We start from the raw sequence: 14,244 nt of genomic DNA, 5'->3' as shown, positions 1-14,244 counted from the left end.
TGAGAATCAGACAGATAGCAATCTTATGTCCAAAAGGTAAAAGAAGATTGGCTCGGTAACCCACTCAAATTACATCATAAGATATTCATATTCTGCTTTTTTATTGAATCTTATTCTCAGTAGGCTTGTTTTTCTTGTTCCCAGGTGGTTCTGGACATAAGTACAGTGAGATGACAGCATACCTCATTTAAGATGCTATTGACAATTGTGTAAATAAACCCAATGCCTGCCACCACCACCAGAGACAGGAGAAACCAGTAGGCATCTCTGTAGAGTTTAAAATCAGTTGGCTTTGGATACAGTATGGAACGAACAAGCTGTCCTTTAGCAGTATTAAAGCCTAGAAACAAAAAGGAGTGACTTATTAGATGCATACACAAGAACAAAGCTTTTCAAATATATTAAAAACCTCAATGAAACCCTTAAGCTACTCATTTCATTAAGACTGTTTCTCAATAGACAGTAGCAGATGTTTTGCAACACTTTAATTACAGTGCTCATACTAAGTGCTTCTCTCCTATGGCAAGAGCACTGAGCTGATTTAAATCTATCCCTCTTCTACAAGGGCAGTAAACATTCAAATGGTTTGGCCTGAAAGAGTTTGTTGTACTGTATTTTGTCCCTCACAGTGCAGACCTAGGGGGTGTATATACCAGTTGGCTAACTGTGTCAGTCCTTGTAAAAAGAAAACCAAGTCATTCATAAAGACCAACTTTTAGTACTTAAATGGTAAGTCTCCATAAGGTCCGTTAATAACCAGGAAAAAAAAAAAAGGATTCACAAGAAAACTGCAGAGCAATGAGTTATCTTTTAGAGAAATCAACCTCTCGATCACATTTAGATACTTAAGATAGGAGACCAAACTTGTGGCTTAGTCAGATGACCAGACACCCTGAGATTTTCTCTGATCTTTTGCCTCAAAATAAGGGAAGTCCAACACTGGTGCCAAGTCTTGTATGCCTGAACAAATGTATATATGCTTAGACTTCGAAGTCTACTACTACAACCTCAATACAATTGTTGGGTCTACTGGCTCCTTGATAGTTTCTCTTAAGTCTGTGTGCATTACAGGAAACACTGAGCTCTCCATGCCAACATTTGGCATACAAAATTCTACCAGAAAAATGGAGGTACTGCAACAGCCTTGAAGAGGATGAGCTCATTACAAGATGAACAAGACTTGAAGCCTCTGGGCTTTGAATTTATTACTGCAGGATAGAAACCATGGACCTGTTCAGAGTTCAGCATGCCATTATGTAACAGAGTATTTAATCACAAATGCTTTGTAATTCAAGACCACCTTCATAAAACAGAACCCCCAACTACTACAGTCGGTGTCGTTTTTAACAGAAGCAGCTATCTATCAAAAGCCAAAGCTTTAAAATACTAGTATGAATAATCACTTCTGTAATAGAAAAAAATGCTCGAGTTTCTTAGGCAAGTGTTATGTGCATTGACAAACTACGGGCAAGAAAAGCATTTTGCATTGTCAACAACTCCACCAGAATAAGTGACTCCCCACCATCAACCCAATCCAACAGAATCCTAAATCTCTGAAAAGAGGCATACATAGTGCAACACACTGTAAGAAGATATGTAAAGGGTTTGAAAATGCATACAACTAGGTTCTAAATTAATGCTGAAGACTGATTCATTTTTTTGTCTGCCAACAGATTCTTGCCATACCATTATCTAGCTCTGTTAGCACTGTAACAGGCATTCATCAAATTAGTTGGGGTATAATCATTTATCCATGCTTTAGCAACATTGAGTGCAATGAAATTAAATATCACTTGTTGTGCACCTACAAAACTGAGTGTTATAAGTGATAAACTTAAAAGTCTATACCTGTTCTCACTACCAGAGCTTTGACTAATTCTCCGGTATAAAAACGGGTTTGGATCACATTGGTTCCACAAAACAAAGTATGTCGCTTATGAGCTTCCGGGTTGTATATTTCATCTCCCGTTGCTTTTGGGAACTCTGAAGGATTTGGTAGATTAATCTTCGTGACAGGAACACTTTCACCTTAAATGGACAAACAATATCTAAGCAAAATCAAAGAATAGACATCTTCCCTTCATGATTTCAAGTGGAAACGTATAATCTCACTTCAACACAGGTATTAGGCAGTCTTTCACCTATCAACTTCAGCTCACCAGGCTCCTTATCAAAATTCTACCTAATCTTATTCTCTATTTTCCAATACAGAATTAGTCCCTCTTACTTGAATTCAGAGGAGTGCAAATACAGTTCACAAAGAAAACAGGATGAGCTTCCTTCTCCTACTGCAATGCATTACCTAATCTTTACTCAGAAAAACTAGAAGTTGAAGGAAATTATTCTGATCTCCTTTGGTGACAGAGTATATTCACATCAGGGCAGCAAGCAATTTTATCTGTTGCTAGCAGCAGCAAGAGGCTTGGATATATTCAAGGAACTGAACATGATGAAACACACCATCTCTGAACTGCAATTTTCTAAATGCTGCCACCTTGGCCATATTATCCTAGGAACAAGAAGAAGGCCATTCTATTCATTGAAACTATCTGACAACGACATCAGGTTTCTGGTTTCAGAACATGCAGGCACAAACTTATTGAGGTAATAATTTGTTTAAGAAACAGAGTAGAACAGTCACTACCATCACCCTGGAAACAGTTAAAAAGTTTGTGCTAAATTTTTTTGAAGAAACGCACTGTAGAATTCAATCTGCACTGAGAACACCAAGTCAAGAGGCAGGAGGACTCCCTCTTAAGAACAAAACTTTTCAACAAGAAATGATTAATCATTTTTGGAGCTGCCAAACTGTACCAGATATCTGTTGCATTAAGTGCATAAGTACTTACGAGTGCAAGCAATGGCAGGAACATACGTATTTGAAGCAAAATAAATATACTCACTTCTGCAGAGCAAGCTACAAGATAAGCATGCCAACAGGTAAAAAATGTCTTCAGCCATACAAGCATAACAAGTTTACTTTACCTGTTAACATGCTTTCATTCACGATACAAGTACCACTGAGAAGTACTGCATCACAGGGCATAATCGTCCCATTAGATGGAATCAACATGATATCTCCAGGCACAAGATCGGTAGAAAGGATTTCTTCAATTTCTAAGTGTAAGAACACAAACAAGTTTACCTGAAAACTGTCACCATAGATCCACACAGCTCATACCCAGTTGGTGATATTTAATGCTGTGTTCCATTTTATTAGTGGCATTTTGAAAATTCTTTGAAAAGAGGCAAAAAAAACCCCAAACACACTGATAAAGCCAGTGCCATTACAGATTAAGTTCTGGAGCATAGGGCTATAGTTTATCTAACAAATGAAAATAGTCAAGCTCATACAGAAGATTAAATAAAGTTCACTAAAAAGAAAGAAGTACAACAGAAAGGCATGTCTTACAAAACAGTATCACACATTGTAACCCAATAATCTTCAGCTATTGTGGTATCCAAATGAGCGGAAGTCCAGAAATCAATTGCAGCCTCTGCTGGTTAATAAAATGCAATGGAAATCCAATGCATGCACCTCTTTAGATCAAGGAAGACATTACAGTGATAACCACATACCCGAGAAGGCAGCAGATATGACCTGGAATGGTAGCCATGACAAAGAAAAGCACCCCATAAAACACAAATCTGACACCTGCTAAAAATACCTTCTAGAATAATCTTAAACAGATGACTACCACACCTCAATTCCACTTTGCAACTTCTCATTTTCTCACGCAATTTTGCTACAAAATGCAAAACATTACAAGCAGGTGGAAGAACAAATGTGCATCAAGTTTAAGCTCATATTTAATAAGCTACTTAAATTCGACCGTCCAAAGAGCACATGAAATTTACCTTGATTTCTTCTGCAGACAGAAACCCTTACAATGCTGTGAGCTGCTACCATGTCATGTAACATAACATATTGCTGCAAAGAGGAGAAAACAGTTCAAAATTTCAAAGCACAGCTTCTCCTCTTCTAAATGCATACTGTACTTCTACAAGCAAAAATTACAAGATTCTTTACTAATACTTCTACAACAAAACAGTACTTTAAGCATTATTATGAAAATATTTTAAGAAATTTATATGCAAATAAAGTTCAAGCAAATCTGCCTGTACAGATTCCTTTTAATAGCATTCTTGGAAGAAAATACACACTGCCACACAAATTATAAAAACATTTGCTCAGTAATATACATAGCAGCAGGACTAGAGTGAATGGCCTCAAACTGTGCTAAGTTCAGGTTTGTCATTAGGAAAAATTTCTTCTCAGAAAGAGCAGCCAGGCACTGGAATGGGCAGCTCAGGGAGGTGGTTGAGTCACCATCCCTGGAGGTGTTCAAGAAACGTTTAGATGTAGTTAAGTGGGTAAATATTGGTGGTAGGTGGACAGTTGGACTGGATGATCTTGGAGGTCTTTTCCAACCTTGGTGGTTATATGATTCTATAAAGAAGAACTGCACTATTTATATGAACTTTGATGGAGACTTTTTTAATATTATTGTTATTTATTTTCCTCCATCTGGTATGAATTAAGAGACTGCAATTTAAGGATAATTACTACTTGATTTTCCATTCACTGCAGCTAAGTCTACATAGAAAATGCATCACCAATTTAGTAATCCACAAGTCTGGCTGGTCCTCAGTTACACTGGACTTTTTCAAAGAGGAGGAAACAACGCACGAAAGAATCAATACTGTCAATATAACCCAATACACGTGGTTGCATCTGAGTTTTATGTGAGGCAGCATTTCTGTTATCTGAGAAGGAAGTGGGTCAATCTGATTCAAGAGTGCAGGAAGTCAGCAGAAAACTGTCTCAAAAAGAACTGTAGATCTAAATTCTTTCAATGCAAAGAAGGAAAATCCGTAACAAAATTCTATCTATATACTTGTGAAAAATTTGATGTAAATATGTGTAGAATCTCCACATAAAAATAATCTGGTAAATAAAAAGCTGAAAAGATGCACGTTGACTTTGAACTTACCTTTCTAACAGTGTAGAGTGAGCTAACAATGGATATTACAGACATGATCACAATTGCTAATGCATAGTAGTGATATTCATCAGTGATCCACAATATTACACTGAACAACTGAAAAATGTAAAAAGGATTGAGAACCTAGAAGAGCGAAAGAACATTAAAGTTAAACCAAATGGTCAAATGCATTCTCGTTCAGAAGAGTCAGAATAATTCTCCTCTACAGAGCAGATAAAACTTTCAATTTTTTTTTTTAATGTGGTTTTTGCCTATTTTGTCAAATTGCTCCCTCTTTTTCACAAATTCCTCAACCCTCCAAAAGTAGCTCTCATTAAAATAGCATGCGAGTGTATGTATTTAATATTGCATGCACCTTCCCCTACAGCTCGAAGCAAAAATGATAGGCATATCTGTTGCATAATAAATTACAATTCTTATTTTCAAAGCTATCATCTCTTTATTATTAATAAACACTCTGATCTGTTAGCTCAGGTTTGAGAATTTCATTGTTCAAAATGTTCTACCGCCTATTATGACATGGATAATGTCCATGTCCAAATTAGCTACTGAAATTCATGCTATAAAAGGGAAACGGAACAAGTGAATCAAGTATACATGCAAGAACACATTAGACTTTATGAGTATGTTGTGATGTATAATACCCAGGCTGATAAAGCCACCAACTATGTTCTCCATTAAGTTTGAAATGAACCATAAAGACAAGATGCACAGCCACTCAAAACTTTCTGGCATGTTTTTTTCATGTCCCTCCCAGGGCACCACACTGTGAACTCCAAAGAGTTTGTAGCAAAGGCCTTGTAGATTTGGAGCTATTAAAAATAAAATTCCCTATCATTTTTCCTTATAAGTGCTGGGCTCTGTGAGGCTTTCATTTCACATTGTTATTTGAATACTAGCCTAAAAATCACTGTACTTAAAATAACTCTTAATGATACACATTTTTGTTCATTAAAAAAAAAAAAGATCCTACCTCCTTAATCAGAAGCTTAAAAATGGAAGGCACTTTCACAGCAATTTCATTTATTCCAAAGAACATTTTCCTGCATTAAAACCAAAAAATATACTTAAAATTTTTAGAGATCTTATTCATTTTGAATTAATTTCATTAGTACCAGAAAATATAAAACATCATTTAATCCATGGCCCCTTTTATCATATTTACTGTTTCAAAAGGCATGTATCATTATGCCTGTCCAATGAGATGTTACATACTTCTAACGTGACGATAATTACCTTTTATTTCAATTTAAACTGTATTTTAATTTTTAGGTTCTTTCACAGATTTCTCTAAGAACTGTATTTAGGTCCAATTTTAATAATCATATCATTCTGAAACCCAGTATGTGGTTCTCACCAACTTAAGCTCTAACTTTAATTCTTACCCTTGCAGTAAGATGCTGTTCTCATGGCTCTGTATCTTAGTTTTAAGCACAGCGTGAAGAATGGCAAATCATGAGAAGGGAAGCAAAAAACTCCCATCTCTGATGGGATCTGATCTGGTTTAATAAGATTGACATGATCGACATTAATCTTGAAGGAAAAGCCACAAATCAATAGAAAATGGAAGGAGTGGGGATATGCTTCCATAGTTTAAACAGAGAAGGTCTAATGTGAAGAAAAAAAAAGCCAGGAACGCAACAAAATGCAAAACTGTTCTAGTTCAGGTAATATAGCAATAAATGAGAACATCAAAGCTTATGTACATATGAATGTACTGATAACATATATTCCAGCCGGTTGGATTCAGATTCTACCCTTCAGATTCCTTTCTCACGGGGTATTCAAAGCTTTGTTCCCTGACAGGCACACTCACACAGTCTAAAATGGCATGCTACAAATAAAATAAATACTTTTTCCAGTTACTTCTTGCTAACTGGAACTTCAAGAAGTGGAAATGTGTTTAGCTCCAACCAACCACCAGTAGATCCATGCAAACTATGGGACACACCTCTGATACTAACTAAGCTTTAAAATGAAAGCCAAAATCTTGATATCTGGAAAGCTCCATTCGTATCTCTCTAAATTAAGAAACTAGATACAGTTTAGGCCATGCCACTGTTTACTGGCATCCAGTATTCCTTATTAGCTATGTAACACTCTCAGTTGTCTTCTAAATTTTGTTAACTTTATGAGGAGAGACAACTGGAAGAAAGCAGTTCTTCCCTCAAATATTGTGACATTACCTATAGTCATGCATCTCCTTTGTCAGTCCTCTGCTGTGTTCATTATGAATTGAAGAACAGAATGTAGAGTCATCTAATCCTCTAAGTAGAGGAAAAAGTCAGTGAGTTATTTCAGAAACTTGATATTTAAAAATCAAGTATTCAGCAACACAAGAGAATTACATCCTTAAATAACGCTTTTCTAGTTACTGTGTCACATAACTGCAGATACAAACACCATGTTAAAAAGCCTTCTTCTTGTTGACATGTCTTACCCTGGAGGACAGTCATACCTTTATTTCAATCATAGTAGAGATACATTTGAAAAATGAACTAAAATACTAGCATAACTAATATTCAAATCCTTTGAATTCTGAACAAGTTTTTTAAGACATGATATGAAGTAAAAAGGATTACTATTTCTTCAAATTATCTGTTTCATTTGCCTCTAACAAGTACTGGAAGAATTTCAGAAACAATTATCAATCACTTTAACTGATAACCCTATACTGAAGCAAATTTGTAGCATCTTGCTATCAAAATATTATCCAGGACTACGTAAAATACAGTCTACACTTCAAGCGCTTCCTCTGGAAGATTCATCTTCATAGGACTCCTACATGCTGTGAAGATAAATGCTGTAAATTAGATGGTTCAAGGATTTTAAAGTATGACTTTTAGATCAGTATCTAATTTTCTCCTAGTAACTGTGCCTTTCTCCCCACTCCATCCCAAACAATCCCATTATTCCAGTAGAAAAGGAATATACCAGTGGGTTTAAGAAGGGCCCCTAAAACAAAGTGCTTCAAATGCAAATATGCCTGGGTGTGCAATACTCGTGCTAAGATAAAGCTTTCAGCAGGATGTTACCTGTATTTTATATCAGCCATCAGTCCTCAGCTGCAGTTCTCAGCATAGACATAATCTTCAACTCCCTTTCACTGTTTGAATTAGACCTAGAACTGCCTTCTACTCCATTTTCTCCTGTAATTTTCCCTCAGCAGCACTTCCCTCGCAGTTTTGCTCAGAAAAGGAACTTATTTTAGTTTTCAGTCCACGATGAGAGAAATTAGCCTCACTCCACTTAAGTGTTATAGCACTGAATTCCCAAGACATTAAGAAAATCCCGGTATGCACATACTTTATTACATGAAGTATTCATCAACTCACTCAAAGATTCATTTGACACTAGCTAAAACAAAACAGACATACAGGGTCAAAGGTGCATCCTCTTTGGCTACCCGGCCAGGTCTGATTTAGTTTAAGAACAATCGCACTTGCATTTCCTGTGTTTAAACCAGGGATCTTAATGTTACATTATTGTAAGAACAATGACAACGAAACTCAAGCTCTCACAACTGAATTAGTTGCCCAAGAAATCTTTATTTGCTTCCCTTCTGCACTGTGATTAGTCTTTATGTAATTAAACTGTTCTGTCTTCTGGAGACTTGCATAACTGACTGCGCAGACTGACATCTTCATTATACAGTGCTATACTTAGATCACAGCTACAGCTGCATTGCTTACCTTAGGATCTTACTACAAAGTCCTCAGTCTAAAGTCCCATCTCTTTACAAATTGATTCTCTACCATCTTACTACAGAAGAAACTGAACAGCAGCTTAAGAAATACATCCCAGTAAAGGCAACCAGTATGAAAGTTTAAGACTTCTTTTAGGAATGCTGATATTCTTATGTTCAATTACTATTTCCCAGGTGATACTGAGAACTTCCCTACGTGATCATAACTAATTCACTGTAGGGAGTTAATACACCATACTCTTGCTCTTACTTGACTTTGCCCAGAAGTGACTCAGTACTCTGCTAGTCTCAGATGAGGCTCTTTCCCCACTTCAGTACCCAGATGTTAAGCAGTGGATTCTAGCTCAGCTACAGTACCTGACTGAACAAGTGGTCGGTCAGGCTGAGTGATTCCTAACATATCACAGCAGTGAAAATTTGGCATATTAGCAAGAATGTGACTGAATAAATGCTCACAACTTCACAGGCATATCTGCAATTCTTCAGGGGCTTATAACTCGGCTGAGTTATCACAAGAACATCAAAAGGCACAGTCAAACAGCCAGCAAATGCCAAATTTCAAGTCATCGCTTTCATGCTAAGGCACGACACTGATTTCTAACCGTGTGGAGCTGTACAAATTTTCCCTGTATCTGTACCATGGTAACTCAAGAGACTTAACATAAAAAAAAAATGTGTATGAAGCTTTTAATTATTTACAAATGAAAGGAGACATCTCCAACTTCCCAGAGGAGTTCAGAATTTCATGACTGCCTGTACGATGATCATTTCTTGTAACTGCTGTCACTGCTGACAACTTTCCATGTTATTCACATGTTTGCAGAATAGGTTTCACAGAAATTTTTGGTTATTTTTCCTTCAGTCGCTGGTCATGATTTCTTTTCTATACGTAGTCCTTGTAAGCTTTAATGAAACTTTGAATCATCATGTGGAAAAGTACATTTCTCATCCAGACTTCCTGTTTTAAAAAGTAGTCAGAAAAACAAAGCTTCCATCTTCAACCCTGATGCCATGCATCTGTGCTGCTGGTTAAGAGGAATTACAGCACATCACCTTCAGCACATAGCTTGTACGGCCCACTAGAAGGTGTCTTCCATCACTGCAAGAGATCTGACCTTGTTACTAAGAGCCACTGCTTCCAGTTCAACTTGGCTAAACACAGCTGCACAAACCTACATAAAGGTGAGCAAAGAGCATTCAGTGAATTGCCCTCTTCCTAGGTACTCTTTCTAGCTCAGCAGCAATGCAAAAAGCTTAAGTTATTCCAACAGAAGGAGAATATTTTACAAGTTTATAGGAGAACTACTGTCTACAAAAAGGTGCTCATATTCTCAAATAACACTCCTAGAACAGGCAAAAGCCTGCAGTGGCACAAAGCACGTTACCTTATATAATTCATGCTCAATAAAGGTAGATTAAACAAAAACTCTCTTTCCAGAAGTCACACTGTGTTAAAATCTCCCTGCTCTCACAGTGATTCAAAGGCTCATTGAGCTAAAACAGCTGGTCAGAATATGATATTACTTTTTACCATGCTTTCAGGCATGCGATAGTTACCAAAAATGCAGCTTTCAGTAAAGTAAGAAAGAAATATTCCTACCGTACAACATCAAAACTTTGAGCTGAATCATTCCAGAAATATTTCACGCTGTGATGTGTGAAATAACGAATCTGCAAGGGCAACAGACCAGGTATTAAACCGGCACCGCTCGGCACCTCTCTCCCCACTGACTGCATTTTGAACAGTGATAGAAAATGAATTCAGAAAAGTTACTGAAAACAGAGCAGTTTTCTTTCAAAATAGTATTTCAAACATCCCACAATGCCCCATAACGAGCTACAGTGGAAGAGAAGTTTTCTACCCAAGGAGTCTGTTAGGCTTTTAGATAAATTAAATAACTGATGCGTTACTGCACCGTGCGTGTTTACACCAGACACTACTTGCAGATGCTCTGAAAGTCAGCAAGTGAAGCACTGCAGCTCTACTTACAGGCAAATATTTTTTCAAATAATTTTTATTCTCTTCTGCAGCAGATTCACAGAAATGAACAGTGTGGCCATTTGAAACCTTGTGTCCAATAGGGTCAGGATTCTGTAAAGGACTGGCTCCCAAAGAAGGCATAACGCGAACCTTTGCACAAAACCATATCTTGAATTCGTCCTTATGGGAAAAAAAAAAAAGTGAAGGAAGCTATTACAACATTTCAACAGCATTTTACTACAGTAGCTGTAGCAACGAGTCAACATATAACAGTCTAAACATAATTATAGAAGATAACTTCAAATTAAAGTCACATGTCTTAAGAATGCATTTAATTCCACAATTCTGAAATAATGTTTTCCACACTAAAAGGGTTTGTTGTTGATTTTTTCTTAAGCAATGAAACCTGGCACTTGAATTTTGACACATTCAGTCCTTCAGAAAATAATAGATTTGTTCTGTAGCAAAAAGAACAATGAGATTTCTATGTGCGCAGCTTCACCCACTCTGCCACTTAGAAGAATTGAAGGTGTACCACAAAATCATAAAGAGAAACCACACGCAGCAATTGTAGAGTACAAATATAATTTGATATCACACCACCCTTGGATCTCAAAAATCCAAAGAGTCAAAAAACTGAAAACTGTGTATCAGGTAATAAGAACAAGGTATCTGATCTGCAGCTTTCATTGAATATGTAACTCATGTATTTAATTCTTAAGATCCAAAAGCAGACTTTATTTTCACTATGCCCTCTGCAAACAGCTGTCAGACTTCCCATACAGGCAGCAAAGCTATACACAGTACTAAGGGGCACAGTTCCTCAGCACCACAGAACAAAATTGTGTCTACCTGACAGACAAGAATCTGTATAACTCAGCAAGCAGCAAGAGGGATGAGAAACAACTCCTAACTTGCATAAGCGCACCCTCCTATCTATAGACTTACAGTTGTTCTCAGCAGAACCACTTCACAGTCTTTAAGCGTAGTCTTTTTGCACGTTGCTTTCACACGCCACTGAGGCATCCAGTAGAGGAGGAGGAGTAGGAAGCCACCAGAACAGATCACTCCTACAGTAACTAGCACCAGCTTCCAACGACACAATTCATAACCATAGATCTCCTGCACGGAAACAGAGAAACAAACAACAACCAATGACCCCTTTAATTCCTCTGGCTTGGGAAACTGACGTTAATTTGTCATAAAATGCACTACTTAAAGGGAATTACATCTTAAATCTATTTTCTTCCTTTTCTGGAGGAGGAGAAGATTTTGTAAAAAATGACAGGGAAGTAACAAAAAGGACTGTTAAGCAAATTAGCAAGAAATGCTGTTGTGAAACAGAGACTACAAGCAGCACTCTCCAATATTATGCACCTTGCACCAGCTGGAAAAATCTCCTCAATAAAAAAACCCACGAAGTATTAAGTGTGCCTTAGTCAAAGGCATGCACCAACTTAACCTGATGACAGCTGGGAACAAAACATAATTCAGTGGCTTACCAGATGCAGTGCTACATTCCTGAGTTTCACATTACATCATTAGATTATATTTCCTGCTGCAAAACAGCAATGACGTTTCCCATTGAGCCTCACCGGCACTGTTCACATTAACACCAACTTGCTGCACAATTTGGAGGATTTTCATTAACTAATACTGCCTTTATTAAGAAAAAGGCTTTTCAAGAGGTTTGTTTTGTAGACTTCTCAGCTTACAAAAAACAGACCAAACCGATTCTGTTACCCCTAAAACGCTGGAGCCAATACTCGCTCCTTATCATGAAAAACAAAGAGGTGAAGAATAGAAGGAAATACTACTGACTCTTTTGAAGCAAGAAAAAAAACCAGTGATCCCCTTCAAAAAGCACTTATTTTAATGACCAGACCATATGCAGTGCAGTTTGACTTTCTGTTGTAAGGTGCATTTTGCCTACTCTCCATCTCTGAGGTGCTCTAATGAAGACGAGCTTCTCCTGGCAGTGTGCTTAAAGAAATAACAAGAAATTCAACATGCAGGACTTCACCATTAAAGGAAAATCCCTACGTAGCCCAAGTATTTTCTGCACTCTGTAAGGAGGACTTGAAACAAAGATCAGCTGACACTATTTCTGTCAAATCTAGATGCTGAATCTTCTCAGATGAACAGTAAGAGATATCTTTGCTTTAGTCGGAAGCGAAGTTTAAATTCTACCAAACACCCACAAAGATGCTCTTGTTTTAGGGAGTGGAGTCTTAACTACATAAACATGAATATGCAAGAGTAAGCAGAGCCAGATTTGGGGTAATTTAGCTGTTTTAACCAACAAGAAAAAAGCTTCAGGGTTTGGAGAAAAGAAAAAATGACTTTGTTCCACTTTCACTTTCCTTTAAAATATTGTTAGAATATCAGCATTGGCTAACAGACTGCTGACCTCAACCCAGCACCTGTGCAAAGGCTTTCAGTAAAAAACATTACCTATCCCAAGCATAGATTTCATTATTACAGAAAGAATGATGAAGGACAACTTTATAAAAATCTTGTTTTACATTGAGATAGTGCACTTCCTGATGGAATATGCCCCACAGATAGACAAAAACCATAAAAACACATTTCTTTCACAATATAAAAGCAGAATACACAATTAATTACCATCTCCTCCTCCTCTGCCTTATTGACAAATTTCTTTTCTTCCTTCTCCATGTTTAGCATGATATGGAACTTCTCAACGTGAGATATGGAAGACCTTTAAAACAAAATAATGAAAACTTGAAGCAACATAACTGATATTAAGTATTAGGTTGTCTAGAGGCTTGTTTTTAACTTTAAGTGCATACCCATGAAACACAATGATAACATATTAACATAGACCTTGAATTTGCACCACTGTAATTTCCAGTAGCAGTCTACCTTGATTACACTCTACATGCAGCATACACAGTTTTTTGTACGTTCTACAACCTTTATGAGAGAAACATAAATTAAAGCTGCAATTAAAAATAAATAAATAAATAAATAAATAATGTAAAAAAAAGCTTAAAAGTAAGTAAAGATTACACACTCTTATCATTATATGCTGTAATGGCTTCAATCAGATGCTTTCAAAAGCCAGGCTATCCTCCTGAAGAAAAGGCATTGTAGCCCTGGGATGTGCATTTCCCAACTAAGCAGGAAAATTCATGTGTAAAATAAAAAAGAAAAAAGAAAAGCAGAAAAGAAGGATAACATCAGAAAAATCACAGAGTCTTCACGTTCCCAGTCCAATGTTTCTAAATCAAGTCATGCTTAATGGTTAGTTAAGGCTTTTGTCTTCTTTACAATTCTTTCACCGCTACTTTGTGCAGCCTTACCGAGTGGAGGTGTCCCTGCCCACAGCTGGGGCACTGGAATTTGGCCATCTTCAAGGCCCCTTCCAATCCAAGCCATTCTATGATTCCCTAACTTACATTAACAGCTTTGCCTCTTACAGTAAATTCATTATAATTGCAAATCTTCAGGGGTGCTTTGAGGACAGATTAGAAACAGAAGTTACATGAGCAAGGAAAAGCAAGAGAATGCCAAGATGTCTATGTGAT

At 37.0% G+C, this 14,244-nt stretch overlaps 1 protein-coding gene across 6 annotated transcripts in view; it reads right to left on the bottom strand.

The window, feature by feature from the left end:
* Positions 1-14,244, bottom strand: part of ATP13A3 (ATPase 13A3) — a 55,812-nt gene that overhangs the window by 21,303 nt on the left and 20,265 nt on the right. For all 6 annotated transcript variants that reach the window (XM_046898496.1, XM_015291596.4, XM_046898497.1 and 3 more), the window contains 11 exons: positions 13,322-13,415; positions 11,642-11,815; positions 10,703-10,873; positions 10,313-10,383; positions 7,193-7,273; positions 5,980-6,049; positions 4,995-5,129; positions 3,859-3,931; positions 2,986-3,117; positions 1,849-2,028; positions 183-340 (listed from right to left, as the gene is read on the bottom strand). In XM_046898496.1, the coding sequence (XP_046754452.1) occupies positions 183-340; positions 1,849-2,028; positions 2,986-3,117; positions 3,859-3,931; positions 4,995-5,129; positions 5,980-6,049; positions 7,193-7,273; positions 10,313-10,383; positions 10,703-10,873; positions 11,642-11,815; positions 13,322-13,381 (1,305 nt within the window). In that variant the 5' untranslated portion in view covers positions 13,382-13,415. The remainder of the gene's footprint in view (positions 1-182; positions 341-1,848; positions 2,029-2,985; positions 3,118-3,858; positions 3,932-4,994; positions 5,130-5,979; positions 6,050-7,192; positions 7,274-10,312; positions 10,384-10,702; positions 10,874-11,641; positions 11,816-13,321; positions 13,416-14,244) is intronic.

The sequence above is a fragment of the Gallus gallus genome, chromosome 9 (genome assembly GCF_016699485.2).
Source record: "Gallus gallus isolate bGalGal1 chromosome 9, bGalGal1.mat.broiler.GRCg7b, whole genome shotgun sequence".
NCBI classification, from domain to species: domain Eukaryota; kingdom Metazoa; phylum Chordata; class Aves; order Galliformes; family Phasianidae; genus Gallus; species Gallus gallus.
Note: the sequence above shows the minus strand (reverse complement) of the source record. Positions and strands in the feature narration are given on the sequence as shown.